This window comes from Hydractinia symbiolongicarpus, chromosome 1 (genome assembly GCF_029227915.1).
Source record: "Hydractinia symbiolongicarpus strain clone_291-10 chromosome 1, HSymV2.1, whole genome shotgun sequence".
NCBI lineage: Eukaryota > Metazoa > Cnidaria > Hydrozoa > Anthoathecata > Hydractiniidae > Hydractinia > Hydractinia symbiolongicarpus.
Genome location: NC_079875.1, coordinates 17,514,738 through 17,531,179, shown reverse-complemented (window position 1 = coordinate 17,531,179; position 16,442 = coordinate 17,514,738). Strand labels below are relative to the sequence as shown.

General features: G+C 34.2%; 1 protein-coding gene across 2 annotated transcripts; it reads right to left on the bottom strand.

Moving 5' to 3' along the window:
* Positions 1-1,914: 1,914 nt before the first annotated feature.
* Positions 1,915-3,435, bottom strand: LOC130634823 (uncharacterized). Of its 2 annotated transcripts, XM_057444662.1 has the most exons (4): positions 3,043-3,435; positions 2,662-2,697; positions 2,579-2,597; positions 1,915-2,053 (listed from the first exon to the last, which is right to left on the bottom strand). In XM_057444662.1, exons 1-4 carry the CDS (start codon positions 3,390-3,392, stop codon positions 2,009-2,011), a joined length of 450 nt encoding a protein of 149 aa, XP_057300645.1. In that variant the 5' UTR covers positions 3,393-3,435; the 3' UTR covers positions 1,915-2,008. The 2 variants fall into 2 exon arrangements, with proteins under 2 accessions (XP_057300645.1, XP_057300636.1); XM_057444653.1 differs by lacking the exon at positions 2,579-2,597.
* Positions 3,436-16,442: the final 13,007 nt, after the last annotated feature.

Sequence of the window (16,442 nt, the reverse complement as noted above, 5' to 3'; positions counted from 1 at the left end):
CGCCAATGTAGGTTCAACAAGATTTATTGCTTATTTAACCGAAATTTTAACAAGGCGCGTTTTACTTTAATAGATAGAGTAGTTCTTTACATTAATTCTGTAACTCTCAATTTTTTATTGACAGCAAGGATGTACTTTTAAAAATAATGTTCACGTCTGTCTCTAATTGACCACTTTATAAATCTATTGTTTTAAGAATAATTCATCTTCTTTCAAGTTAGAAGTACCCTTTGTTTTAGATTAATAGCTTTATTTAACTAAATAATTTTTTTACAATACAACACTAAAGGACGTAGACATTATACGTGGAAAGATAACAAAAAACATTGATAGTTGACATTACTGAACGACACAACATAAACTAAAATATCGATTTAACAGTTCAACTTTCTCGGATTATTGCTAACTCATTTGTAATCCGCACGTCGTCGTCGCACATGCTACGGACGGAATAGTTTCTGGAACCACGCAGACATAGAATTGCCGAACGCACCAAACTAAACGAAATTTTGCGTCTCAGCCACGCTACAACTTCTCCCTTTGTTTCATCTCTTTTTTCCGCGATCATGTCGGCTACTCTGGATACGAAAACACTTGTTTCTCGACTCATACCTTCATTGATGCAAAATATTAGAGGTGTAAACGTCCCATGTTTGACGTCTATGATGCGTCTGTTATAAGATCTTTTTTTCTCTTTTTCTTGAAAAGTAAATAATGATGACATTGTTTGGCGTCGATAACTTGGAGCAATGGGATTAAAAATCCTTACATCTAAAAATGCTCGTTGTCCTCTCTGCCAAAAACCTCTTACACTTATGTCAGCTCTTGCTTCTGCGTCTGTAACTGCAGAACGGGGAAAATCAGTTGCTTCAGTGGTCAGGGGAATCAGGGGAGGTTCACAGCGTATGTCCCTGCATACCTCCTGCAATAAGGTAACCATCAGATCGCGCAGTTTGTTGTGTCGAATATTCACGAAACCACCAACATGACATGACAATGCATGTTCAATAGAATTTTGTTTGCCACAAGCACAAACTAGTGGCAATCCTTTAATGCTCCATCCGTAACGTAAAGAAATACTGTCAAGAAATTCACGCTTATTCAGGCAAAATCCATTTTTTACCACGGATACCCAATGCTTCCATATGAAAGGCTAATAATCAAATTACTCGTCGTTAAAGGTCAAGTAAACTGGTTGGTGAGCGTCACAATATCTTAAATTTTTCCCTATTCCATAAGTTTTGTAATAAACTATTAAGCTAATTTAAAAAGGAATTTTAACGTAATATATTGTTGTCAAAGGTCGGCATTATCTGCTGTTCATGATAAAATTGATGGCCACCGTGTTGGAGAGCATTCTACATTTTGTGCTGTTATGGCAGGTGTGTTAAACTAAAAACCACTTCTTCCAAATTACACTTTCATTTGGGTTATGTTGATAATTGATTTTTTGAGACAATTAACTTCCTATAAGATCTTTGTAATAAAAACGCAAAATTTCAGTGCCTTCACGTTTAGAAAAATTCTTTTAATTGAAGGGAGCCCTAGCTCCCATTCGATCTACAAAAGTTGTGCAAGCACAGCAATCGCATAACTAAACAACGGCCTAAGATATCAATCATTTCTTCATGCTAAGCGCTAAGCAGAAAGGAACTTTATAGCCTCTGGTATGACTCGGCCGGGGTTTAAACCGAAGACCTGCCTCACTGGAAGCAAACGCTCTACCAAAGACTATCAGTCAGTAAAGAATTAATTGGTCGTGTTCTATAAGAATGCTCTACGCCACGTTTTGCAGTGCGTTAAGTTTCTACGTCAATTGACAATCTGGTTGTAAAGATTCAGGTGTTAGATCGTCTTCCGATTTTGAATTCGGAATAACTTTGCGGGTGTTTTAATAAAGTAAAAAGGCCTGTATCCCAGCATTCATTTTTAATAGCAAAAACAATAGCAAAAACTATATACACAGTAATACACGTAGTTAATATTTAAAGATAAATAACAGTAGCACTCAAGCTGCAACTCCCGGAAGTTGCAATAAACAAAAATCCATTTTCTAAAAAAAAAAATCACAATGTATAACTGAATGATGTTTCAAAAATAAGGCATAGTCGTGGGAAATCAAAAATTGAATTACGTGACAGCCGCATTTTCTTAAGACTAATCAAACATATACATGTTAGCTTAGCCATGCTTAAAGTCCTGAATCTGTAATGTAAAATTTTTGATTAAAACTCACAATTTTCTGCGTAAAATGCGACAATAATTTCTCGGCATCTTATTAATTAAAAAAGTCGGAAATTCCGACAAAAAATTTGCCTGAATGGCCCATCTTGCTGACATTTTAAAGAACGTAATTTATTGCATATCAGAATTGATGTAATAAACAGTCTTATTTTTCCTTTTTGCTGCACAAAGAACAGGAATGTCTGAAAATGTAATTGAAGGATAAATATGTGAACTTAAAAATGTGATGTAAACAAACAGTGTTTTTAATTATCCATTCCTATTCAGAATTGTTTTTCTACAAAAAAAATATTTCATGTAGCTGTATAAGTTAATTTTTCTGATAAATACTTACGCATTTCATTTTACAGCATCTAAAAATAATCGATATTAAATGTTACAAATATAAATAACGAAATAATGAACATTATGACTTACAATTGTGGATCATATTCATTTTTGCAAGTGTCCATGCTAAAAAGAAAACCGCTTATTATTCATAAACACTTATATCCAAATGGAGAATATAGTAATTGGTTTTCGGTACCACATTATCTGCAAAGAAAGTACAGAACACTTTCTTTCTTAAACAAAGTGATATGGAGTCCAAGAAAACATCAAGCGCCGTTTAATACTTTTTAAATCGCGCGAGTTAAAAATTTATTAACTAACAATCATTTTATGCAATCTTAACAGCCGCCACAACTGCCAGATGCACACTGACTGAAAATTAACTGGATAAAATTAAAATTTTAAATTAATAATGCATTTCTAAATATAAAAAGTATCAATTATTTTTAGCATTAATTAAGGACTTACCAATGCACGTAATCTATTTCTCGCTTAAAATAACCACTTTCTTGCTGCTTGATTCTAGCTCCATCTCTAGTCATGTCGAAAAACTGCGGTTGTCTCATTCTCCTCATTCGTTCCATGTCTTTCCATTGTTGGATCCTTAGATTTCTTCTGGCAACTTCATCCCTGGCTGCGTAAAAATCATTCATAACCAAATTATGTTTGTTCCATTCCTGATCCTTTTCTATCTGCGGACGGGATGATTCGCTTCGTAGATACAAAGCTCTTCTCATTTCCTCATCTCTTTTTCCCGGATTAAAACTTGAGGCAACATTGAGGTAAAAAAATGATATTAAAACTCCTGCGATCAACATCTTCAGTTCTAGATATGGCGGCCTTTATTCATAAACGCTGAGAAGTGAATGGTAAAATTACTTAGATAATTTTCCCGCTTTATGCTATTTCGATTCCCAAGAGGTCAATTGGCGTTGCATGTTTCAAGCAACTTAAATTAATCCCAAACTAATTCAATTGAAATAAACATTTAGATTGCGATTTCTTGTAAAGAATGGCTCACTTATGAATCATCTTTAACAGCCATAAAATTGTGATTTTGCGGTGTAGGCTAAACCCAAAGAATAGTCCCACGGGAGTTGAATTGATTGAATAGCAGTTGATATCACAGAGTACGTTTTCAAGCACATAGCCACAACTGTCAAATTGTAGCAAGAAGTTTGTTGTTAATCACATGTTACGAAATACAAGTTAAAACTAAAGTCCATAAGGGTCTTGGAAGATATTGAAAATATTTTCTAAAAATATGTAATGATCTACGCTTAACATACGGACTGCAAAAAAACGACCGCAATCCCTGCGCCTAGCGTATAAATATTTTCCAGCCTAGAATATTGGGTTTTTAGTCTTTAGTTTTCATTACATGTCTAGCAATTATTTTATTGAGGCGCTAAAATGACTATAATTATTATTATCTTTTTATCGTATATTGACTATGGAAATTTCAAACTGTTTCTATATAATACATTTGTGTTCTAATGTTATTTATTGGCCAACACTTACGTAATAGGGTGCCTTTTGTGCTAAAAATATTAATTAAGCCAAAAATGGAGTGTCAAAACGATAAAAAGTAATTTGTCGCAACGTAGGGGCGTAAATTACGCCCACATGGCGCAAAATATTATGTGAGAGCGTAATAAAAGGCGTAAGCACAACACAATAAAATGTAAATCTAATATATTGATCACATATAGTAAAATGCACTTTATATTCTAAAAAAATATTCCATGTTTAATTTTTGCATAAGAGACCTTAGAAATATGAGCGTAGATGGCCACCTGCTAAAAGGGCGCAATTTTAATTTTTTCTTGTAAAAGTAAAATAGGCCAGTCAAACAAAAGTTACAAGTAACAAAGAGAAGGATAGGGCATTTTTGTGTAGGCCCGAAACCAACAAAGTAAATGAATAACTAAATTCACAGTTGTTTTATAAGTCAATTTTTTGTTTGTTTCTGAAAGAAGCAGATATTCTTCATCATTGATTATACATAACTCCAGCTTATGCAAAAGCAAATCCTCTATCTTGTTTCGATGATATGGCATTTAATTTGGCGAAATTATTTTTTAAAAACAAACCGAGGACGGACTCCGAAGGCTAGCAACCATGGAAACAAAAGTTGCCGTCAGTTCTCGGTTTGTTTGCGAAAGTTCACTAATGTGTCACCCACGCAAATCTATTTAACAAAATCAATCATTTAGGGACATCTTTTCCGCAAAACGTTTTTCCCCAATAAAAATGTATTTTAACCCCATTTTTCGTGCCAATGACAATTAAAATAGCTATATGTCACTTCACTTTAATATAATTCAGAATTTTTGTTTTTCTCGTCAGGATAATAAACACATGATGTTTCCTATGATTTTTTTTACAATAAAAGCCCCATATACGTTTTGTTTTCAATTAAATGTACATCTGTTATAAATAGTCCAATGCATTAATGCAAATATACAAATAAAAAAAAACATAGGCAATACTTTATTTTTATCCAAGTGAATATTTAAATTCTGAACAACGCAATGTAAGCGTAAAGTTAGTACGGATAAGGTACCTTAGGTCTTCCTTATAGGTGCAGTAACATTTCATAAAAAAAGTAAAGAAAATCATACAAGTCCTGTTAAAAATGCTTTCTAACAAACAACAACGAAAATATCTGATTTAATTATTCTCACCCTTCAACTTAACCTTTACTTGCTCTCTTTACATAATGAATTTCCACAAGAATGTTTTTAACTACAATGTAATTAACTCGCGTAGGTAGCGAAGGGTTAATGTGCAAAAAACGCTATAAGATGGCTGACAATTGGACAGCCTTTAATTTGAGAAATCTGATGCAGCGAGCAGTGGATACTTATTTGGTAGATTCAAGGAATTAAATATACTCTCTATAACAATGATGGACGCGTATACAATCGGTGTTTTGTTACTTATTGCAGGTAAATTTGTTAATTGGTGCCAAACGGAACCAAATATAAGGACTCTGATGCCTTGAATTAGCTTCTTATTTCAACATGGAATTTCAGCAATATTACAACTTCATAACATATTTGTTAACCCTATTCCTACCGAGCAGGTGCTCATTCGGCTCTCCCTGTACATTATCATTTGCCATTTTTATGTCTTTTCTCTTGTGTACTGAATTTTTTTGACTTTTAATATCTCATCAATAGTCATCATTAGTCATGTGACATAAAAAAATTAGAATTACCAATATATTTTTTCTTCGTGTTACTATTGCCACACAACATAGAAATAAGGCAAAAACGGTTATAATTTGACACTTTTGCTCATTTGTAAGCACATTCCGTTTTGTGTTAAATTAAAGTCTCTTTTCGACTATGCATATATGAATGCTGTGAATGCAATAGCCGACCTTTTTGATTTTTAACATTTTTTTTCAAATTTCAGAAAACATAAATAGCACTTGCAATTGACAAGTTTTAGGCATTGTAGGTTTAAGGGGGTTACATTAGTGGCAAAAAGTCCCGATCGGAATAGGATTGATACTAGCAAGTTTTCTTTACTACGAAACAGTTTTTATGCAATATTGCAGTTTATTAGAATGGTTTATTAGAATTTATTAGAATGAATTATAAGTGGTTAAATGGGAAGGGTTTAGAGAGTTCGAGGGAGCAAAAAAACTGAGGAACACTGATAGACACTGCGTCATCATGCAGCTTACTGTAAAACCAAACTTTTTAATTTTAGATATCATGTTAATCTTATTTAGATTTAGCGAAGGCGTTTCCATTGTCCAGTGATCAACCAACCACGACCGATGTTCATGAAAATATGGATGGTAAGTATTCCTTTCCAACGAATCAAAATAAGTGAAACTAGGAAAATATTCGTAAGGAAAGGCAAAGAAAAGTATGCTTCAATGCTAATGTTTTGTTACATATATGTTACCCCCACTTACAAGGTTACCTTACTGGGTTTTTAATTAAATCGTGAGGGGCTGTTTGTTTTGGTAATTAGCTACTATAATTAGTTTTAAACACGTCCTAAACGTAAATCCTACATCCTTATCCTTTTCCTGTTAATTGCGCGAGTTGATGGGATTCAATAACAAAGATGTGTCCAACTTCATCAGATTTCATTACATATTATGTAACACAATTGTGATGAAATGTATGCTAGGTCAAAGTAACAAATTCTTGAATGTTATTGATTCATCGTTGATAGATTATTTTGACTTAATATAAAAAGGTTTTCTAATAAACTAAGTGCTCCTTTTCTAAGGAATGGAGAAATAAAGCTTGAACCAATCAGAAGCTGAAATATTTCCTTCAAGGTAAACCCATGTGACAATGTGGTAACTGGTTGCACTACCGCAATTCCTTTTAGGTTAACATGCTCAACTAGTTATTAGCCTGTGGGAAAATTCTCAGTTGTAGCTTCAAAATTCCACCGGTTATGTATTTCGTGAATTCTTAGCATAAGGTGACGATTTCGCTACCATTTTGAACAAGATACGGCTATTATTATAGACTAACCAGAGACCCGGAATTTCGGCGTCGAGTCACGCTAGCTTTAGCAGAATGCTGTCTCGAAACTTAAGTTCCTAGTTAAAATCTTAAAATTGGTTTGTTTAAGATTTATACATGGCTAGAAAACGTAACGATATATCTATCTTAGCATATGAGAGCTGAAAAAATACTTATTTTTATAGATACAAAGAATTTGGAAGACAAAAGGGTCAAAAGGAGATCTACAAACCTCACGACACTTCCAAACCAAAAATGACATTCGCAACTTGTGTGGGGGTTTCTGGGTTCTGCCCTGAATCCGAAATTAAGCTGCGTAAAACAAAAAAACAAAGGGTCCGCAAATTATCGGTTTCTGCAATAATTTTCCAAAAAAAGCTGCGCGTAACCATTTTGAACAGAATGCGGCTATTATTATAGAGATACAGGCCGTTAGCCTGTGGAATTGGTGCATCCTTGGCATAACTTGGAGATTCGGCTGCTATTTTAAACAAAATATGACTATTTTTATAGAGATAGGTTTGGTAAATTTAAACAATTTCGATTAAAAAACATTAATGTTTTTCTAATAATTTTTTTGAGAGATATGTTGAGAAAACGTAGCTATGCTTAAGAAGTTTTCTATTCCAAAAGATCTTATTTCTTTATAATGATCGAATTTCAGCTGTTGCCTGTTGGTAGGTTACCATCACCATCCATTTGTAAGTGGGAAACGATCAATTTTTTCACAAAATATTAAATTTGATCTTTCAATCTTTAGATCATTACATGGATTCAATGACCTCAGCTATGGAAATGATTCTTTCTATAAATAACGCTCACGAAAAAGGTAATGTAAAAGATTTCAAAGCGCAATTAAGTGTATTTAGTATTAACGTATTGCACAAAAACTATTAATTCTAATACTTTTTATTCACCTAAAACCTGGACATAATAATGTGTGAATGGACGCTTTTGGCCATTTCTTAGAACATAAAAAACTCTTGACATTACTCTGTAACCGGGACGTCAAGAATGCGCTGGATGCCTGTCTAATGGACCAATCTGCTCCATGACCTGGAAGGACCCATAAATCGTGAAATTGGGAGTTTTAGCGTAAAAATATTAAAATAGTTTTTGATGTTGCATCTAACAAAAAAACTTCTAAGATCTAAGCGAACATTGAAAATTTTAAAGTGCGTGTTACTTCCATAGAAACAGCGTTCCCAATGGTTTGTGAAAACTTCTCCCTTCTTATGTAAGGGCTTTCACTCTTAAATAATCCTAAGCCTTACACCCAATTTGACTGAAGTTGTGCATAGGTTGTGTATTTTGGTTTTCTATTTGTTGCTAGAATTTAAATCCACTCGATATTTCCGGGAATAAAGGTGGCTTATCTTTATACATATAGTTTACAATGTTTCGTAAGGCAGACGCGTTTTTCCAGTGAATTATTGTTAATTTTATGTTTTGTGCTTTTTATCATTCAGAAATGCCTGATGTCGCATACGGCGATGTGATTATGCACCAATCACAAAGCCGCAAACGAAGATCGACGTCAACGCGTAACTTATGGTCAAATGGAATCATTCCCTACATAATTAAACCCGGTTTCCGTACGTAACTACTCAATACTTTTGTCACAACAGATACCTGTATTCATGGGCTAAGTTTGTTTTTTGTCTCAAATGGTTTGTTTTTTCTTCCTTATTTTTTGTAATCTGAATAGCAATGTCTAACATTTAGTCAACATCTCTGGAACAAGTCAAGTTGATGTCATTCGCAGCGCAATGAGGGACATTGAAAATGTAACTTGTGTGAAATTCCAAGAATACGAAGCTGATATTGTACCATCGACGCATGTGGAGATTCGCACAGGGAAAGGGTAAGCATAGTTGCAAAGAAATATTTATTTAACGTAAATTTGCATTTTCTACTGCTTTAACGTCTAAATCTTTCCCCGTCAATTACACCAATTTTCTATACAGTTGTTTGACTGGACAATCTATATAGCACACAGATTCAACTAAATTACTACAGTTCTAGATTATACGCTTCACGATACACAAAGCTAAAAAATTATAACATATTGTAAATATTACATGAAATAAAATTAAAAAAACTTATGTGAAACTCTCCGATGGTTGGTAGTAGAGTGTTCGATTCTAGTGCAGAAAGTCTCGTGTTTAATTCTGGCCGAGTTATGCCAGAATATAAATGTATGGATAGCTCCTTTCTGTTTGACGTTCGGAATGATACTAGGATTGATATGTTAGACGGTTGTCGAGATCAGCGGCTTCCGTATCTCAAATGGGAGTTTTAAATGCATTAATACACTCATTGATAACAGCACCATTTGGAACTGGGGCTATCCTTGGGAATATTAGTAATAATAATAATAATAAGAAGAAGAAGACTAACGATTATAAAGTATAAACAACTCCAAAAGTTTTTAGTTATGTGATATTGCCTTTTTCGATATCACATAAACTAGCCATGTGAGACAAGTAAAATTTTTATGTGGATGAGACTAAGAGATAGTTGCAAGCCTATTAAAAATTCACAGGAATTCACGAAATCCTCTACTGGTCCTGAGTTACCAATTTTAATTGGAGTTTCTGGTAATAAGCTCTAATAAGAAAGACTCGAAACATATCAGGCGTCCCTTTTAACAGAGGTTAAGAAGATTATGCATCGCTGCATTATTTAAAACTCCATATTGACATGCCACTAGTTGCAGATCATCAGTTGGAATGGTTGGTGGAAAGCAAGAATTAATCTTGGAGAGATTCGGTTGCATAAGGAGATCAATTATTCTGCATGAACTGCTCCATGTTCTTGGAATATATCACGAACAATCACGTACAGATCGTGACCAACATGTAACAGTTCACACCGACAGGATCAAAGCAGGTGAGTTGATTTAGTTTACATCATTGACAATCCCGCACAGATCGGGCCAAACATTTCATAGAATTATAATTAGACGATTTAAAAAGCCCATACCATAACAAAATCAATAAAATTAGGATGGAGGAAAGATGGAATTGAACGTTTATGTGACTTAATCTGAAATAATGAAACTCTTCAGAAATGTCATACTGATTTCTTTTATTCCTTGCTTTTTCCTTCATTTTAATAACTAAGTAATTTTATCACTGGAAAATGACGCGCAACGTTTGTTTCTCTAAAACCAAAGCAAAGGGGATTTTAAAGAAAACTTAAATGTGGAATTCCGATTCTATTCTACTTGAAGGTCACGATGAAGATTTTGCAAAAGAGATAGACGACGAGAGTTTGAACACGCATTATGATATTTTTTCGATCATGCATTATGGAGAGTAAGTATCTATAAATTATAGATCGCCTGTTGCAACAACATATATCTCTTTAATAATAGCCGTACTTTGTCTGTCTGTCTGTGTGCGATAAACGAGTTCCGGGCGGAAACAAAAAATGTGATATATAAAGGACGGGATTGCATTTTTCCACGCAAAATGGTACTGCGAGTATCGAGCAACACATAATGCGGTATAAAGAGTACGGGCGAACACATGAATCTTTCCATGGACCACAGACTAGTCTTAAATAATACCAGTTTTATGTTGAAAATGGCTGCCAAATTGCTATGTTGTGCATGAAGTAGCTGTGCTCAGAATATGTACGACAGTAAACATTTGATTCTTGGACTATATACGACATGAAGATTTTAAATACTTTCATGGTTTCTTAAAGGGTTCTTTACAGGGTTTCATTGTAAAAGGTTTCCGTGAATCACAGATACACATGTAAGTCATAATATTGCAAAAGGGTTAAGGAATATTGAACATTGGAAATTTTTGAAATAGTGCCATAGATACTAAATCTCCAATTACGTCATTGATAAGTTATTAGATTGCCATCTAGTAATATCCTATCTTGCTATTAGAAATAAATAAGAAATAAAAACAATGAGGAGAACCCATCTTCTGTAATTTCGTTTTGATAGTGCGTTATAATATTGCAAGTATCTACTTTGAGACAAATAGTTCTTTGCAATAAAATAGTAGCAATGAAGAAGAATCTATTCTACCTTGAGGGAACATTTTATTCATATATTAGGACCGCAATTTCTATAATAATAATACCTGTTTTCTATCTGTGTGTGCGTGCGCGCGCAAAAAAGGTTGTGCTACGGCACACGCAATAGTGTGGCATCTAACGGGCGACCCCTGGTGACACCATTTTGTTCTTTGCTGCATTTGAGTACAGGTTAGGGACTGATCTATCTTTGTAAAATGTTATGTTATGTAAAATTTGACAGTATTGTATTCTTTGCTACCTATAGGTACGCTTTCTCAAATGGAAGTGGTACAACTCTTAGTTGGAACATTGACCCTTTCGCACCTCTTGGTGGCAAAGAACTAACCCAATATGACATTCTTCATATCAACAGCCTTTACAATTGCCCTCAACCTGTTGTAGAAAAACCAAACAACGGTGAGTATATATTGTATCTTTGGTTGGAGTTACTTCGCAGAACAAAGGTTTGACTCATTTTAATTTTTTTAGGAACTTCATTGCTTTGAAAAAAATGCGAGCATAACTTTATTAAGTTTTATAAAACCAAAATTTGAAAGATAAAAATATTATTATTATTTTGTTGTTACAAGCCATGAGAAGTAATACATATGGTGATTTAAAGCCCGCCAAAAACAAAAAAAGAAATATTTACGATTTTAATATGTTTATCTGATGCCCTTTTCATATTAAATGCCTTTACTTTCTCCCCAAAAATGTTTCCTGAAATCAGGGTGAAGGCTGCACAAAATAATGACAATATAAATTCTTATTTCTTTTCCTTTCAGTATGCGCTGATCGTAACAACACATGTACTTTCCTTAGCAACATTAGCATAGATTGTCAAGATCGCTACTATCGGCAACAATGCCCAAAGACCTGTGGAACATGCACTGGTCCTGAGAATGATCGCTGTGTCTTTTTTACAAACCATATGCATACCGGTGAATGTAAACATCTGGCCGAGCTCGGACATTGCGCTAACGATAGTCACTTCTTCATCATCGATGTTTGCGTGAGGGCGTGTTGCGAGAAGGGTTTTTATAGAAATTCTTATGATGTATAATTTTATGTATTTTAATTGATACATACTTTGTTAGTATTAATACGTAGAACCTTGTTATAATACCGCGGAACCTCTTTAAAACAGACATCCTTTAAAGAGGGCTTCTCCTTAGGACGGACATAAAAAATCGTCCCGGACGTCGTCGGCACCTTCTTGATTTAAATTTGATGCGTTTAAAATCGTTGTTTATTGAAATTGTTTGTAAGATTTAATGGAAAAGGACAACATGAAAATGTCAAAAGAACTGATTTTTGTTGAATCAAATGCTATTGTGCGGAAAGAGTGTATGCAATATTATCAAAATAACTGATTTTTGTTGCAAACTGTTTTTCTTTAACATTTTGGATTAAAAGAAAATATGCAATAGATATACAAAAATAATTAAATTTGGCAATTTTTGATTTTGTCGTTATTATCATATTCTACATAGACCATCGGTATGCAATAGACCAAAATAAGAGAATTGAGTATTATTTAGAATTTGTATTTTGTGTTGCAAATTTTGGTGCAAACTATTTGCTTTTTAAATTTGACTTTCGTGGGGAAAGAGCATATGTAAGACAAAAAACATTTTAGCCAATTAGTTTAACACCATATCAGCTGTTATTTTTTATATATATATTATGTAACCTTTTGTAAAAAACTAATGTATGAGATTTGAGATTTATCTAATGTAAGATTTTTGTTAATTTAAGGCTTACAACCGTTCTTTTTGAATTTTTGTGTAAAGTTTGGTGAAAAAGGACCGTATGCAGTATGTCGAAAAACGTTTATGATAATTTATCCTTGCAAACCATTTTTGACATTTAAGATAAAATTTCCTGTTAGAGGCACTATGCATTATTTGAAAGGTAGTTAACTGTTTATTCTTCACATTTGGTGTCAACCTTTGGCAGGGTGGATTGTGCAATAATATAACCAATTTTGATGAAGATTTGTGTTTGACATGTTGCTAAGTGTGGTTGTTAAGAGTTTAGAGATCAGCTTTTTTTGTTTCACACATGATAAAATATGTTACCACATACAATTTGAATGATTTAAATTTCATGGGCCGGATTTATATTGAGATGCTTTGGCCAACGTTTTTCTGAATAATTTTCGCATTGTAAGAAGAAGTAATTTTAGTAGCTTTATAGTTTAAATGTCACAAATATACCGCAGCTGTTAGACACCTTCAATTTTGTTAGCCACTTATATAATTAAAATTGTGAAGTGAAGAGAATCATTACCAGTCTCCGGAATGACTGCTCCACCGGATACCACCAAATAACAGTAAAATTCCTGAAACCAGTTGCTGACAATATCGTCCACATCATTACCAATTCCATCGACAAACAGATCTTTCTTGACAGCTGGAAAACAGCGCAAGTCTGCCCAATACCAAAAGTTGACAACCCGCTGCATCTGAAGGACTACAGGCCAATCTCCATTCTGCCAGTACTGTCAAAAGTCTACAAAAAGGTGATGTGAAAATGTGAGCCATCTACAACAACACACAATCAGGTTTTAGGAAAGGACACTCAACCACCACAATTCTCTTAAAATTCAGAGACGAAATTCAAAAAGCCTTAACCAGAAGTGTTACAACAGCAGTATTGATTGATTACTCAAAAGCATTTGACACTATTGACGACCGTATTTTTTAAAAAGAACTCGCTGCTTTCAACTTTGACAAAAGCAAGATCAAAATCCTATCGAGCTATCTTACCAGCAGGAAGCAGTTTGTACAAATTGACAACAAAACATCATCTCACATTCCCATATGCTTTGCCGTTCCTCAGGGAAGCATTTTGGGTCCTGTTCTTTTTAACATCTACGTAACCGAGTTACCTGCAAATATCCACTCAGAATCCATACAGCGGCTTCGAAACTGTGCTGCTGGATACGTTCTTTGTCGTCACGCCAAGCACCTGAAGAATTGTCCTCAATTGGTTGCAAATTCGAGAAAACATTGATTATAATGTCGTTAAACTGGTGCATCGTGGGCTCAACGACAAGCTTTGGCCAGGTTACTTCAAAATAAAAATCATTAGCCACACGAGAACAATACGATCTAATGCTCAAGGTCCATTGATCGATCACATTAATAACCCGAAAACCTCCCAAAGCCAAGCGAAGATATTTAATGAACTTCCTTCGGCGGTCAGGCAAATAAAAGAGAAATAGAGTTTTTATTTAAAAGCAAAGCAATTTTATAGAGACAAAGCTCTTGCTCGTACATTATCAATTTGATTCTAATCTCTTTCTTTTTGGATTTTATTTTGCCAATCTTGTTTGATTTCTTTTTAAATGTTCCATTCTATTCCAGGTTTCAATATCAGCTTTTGTATTCCAACGCTCTTCATTCTACCGTAACGCGATTTTAAAGTCAGTTTTTATGTACTCTTCACTTCTGATATTATCCGTTTTTAAACTAACATTTATTGATAATTTATCTAAATTGTATGTACTTTTATTACCCCACTGTTGAGTATTTTCGAATGTTTACGTTTATTCGAACGTTCTCGGAAAATTTGATTGGTTTTTTTTTTCACGTGACCAGTCTATATGACGCCGTATTAACCGACATCAAAACAAAAACAAAACAAGAAAGTTAATTTAAAGTGGTAGAAAAATGTCAATTACTCCTTGTTTTCGTCTGGTAGACGATAGTTTATTTGACGATTTAAATGAAATAGACGAATTCATAGCAGGACAACAGTCAAAAGCTACAAAATATTGTAGGACGTTTGCAGCAAACACCTTTGTCAGGTATTGTTGAAGCATTCAAGAATATAGACCACCTCATCTCATACCACCAGAAGAACTGAACAACACACTGTGCAAACTATTTATTAATGTCAAACAAAAGAACGGAAAAGAATATGAACCTGACTCCCTTACATCACTACACCGTGGCTTACAAAGACATCTAGACAGTATGAAAGTTCCTTTTAACATCCTCGTTTATGATGATTTTGAAGAGTCCAGAAAAGTGTTAGCAGCAAAACGAAAACAGTTGACAAAACTTGGGTACGGAAATAAACCAAATGCTATAAGGGAATTGGAGGAACATGAAATTGAAAAATTATACAAGACTGGCTTTTTTGGAAAACAGGATGCACTCACACTGCAAAGAACAATGTGGTGGGTTATCTCATTACATTTTGGCTTTCGTGCAAGAGATGAGGCAAGAAAGTTGCTTTGGGGAGACATTGTGTTGGAAAACGATCCAGAAAGAGGGGAATGTTTAGTTTTGGTAAAGGAAAGAGGTACGAAAACCAGAAAAGGAAATGAAAGGGAAGAAAAAAGATTTTTCTATCCCACTGCATATGCCACCGTAACGGAAAGATGCCCAGTCTCCCTTTACAAAGAGTTCAAAAAACATCGACCGGAGGAATTGCTGATGGAAAACTCGCCTTTTTTTCTTACATTGAGGCAAAAAATTGACTACACAAGAGAAGACAGTTGGTATTTGAAAACTCCCCTAGGGAAAAATAAAATTGAAGAATTTTTAAGTTCCAAAAAACACGGGCTTACAGGCAGAAAAGTGGCAAATCATTCCGTTAGAAAAACATCGATTGGAAAGCTTTTGGATGCAAATGTCCCCGAAGTTTATGTAGCCCAACACAGTGGTCACAAAAATATTGATTCGTTAAGAAATTACAAATCAGCTAGTACCACTCACCGTTACAAAATGTCAAACATCTTGAGCTCAAATAATAACCAACTTGACGTACATAACCAATCGACAGCTCTTAATACTTCCAGTTCCACGCAGTCTTCAACCCTCTCTTTATTTTTTTCCGGAGGAAATTTTAACAATTGTATATTTAATTTTAATACGAACACTCCACCAGCGAAACGACAAAGAATTGAATTTTAAAACTGTTTTGAAAATATTCTATTTTTAAAAGTTGTATTGTATTGTTTATTTTTGAACGAGTTGTGGATCGAATGTCTGTGTACGTTCGGAATATAAAGAAAGTTACATGGTTTCCACCTAAGCCTTTTTTGTTAAAGACCCCTGGACTCTAAAACCTTTTTTTCATTAATGGTTATGAAATAATCAGTGGGGTAGTAAATGACTTATTAACCTTATTAGCCTGTCTATACGGGAAAATATAGACCTCTGTCACTCGCATGGACCTCACTGCGCTCGGTCCATGACGTCATGACCTCGGTCTATATTTTGCCGTATAGACCGGCTAAACGGTTAATAAGCCATTATTTCTTTTTATTTCTTTTTTTGACTTTAGGGCGAAGAACCATTGTATAATATG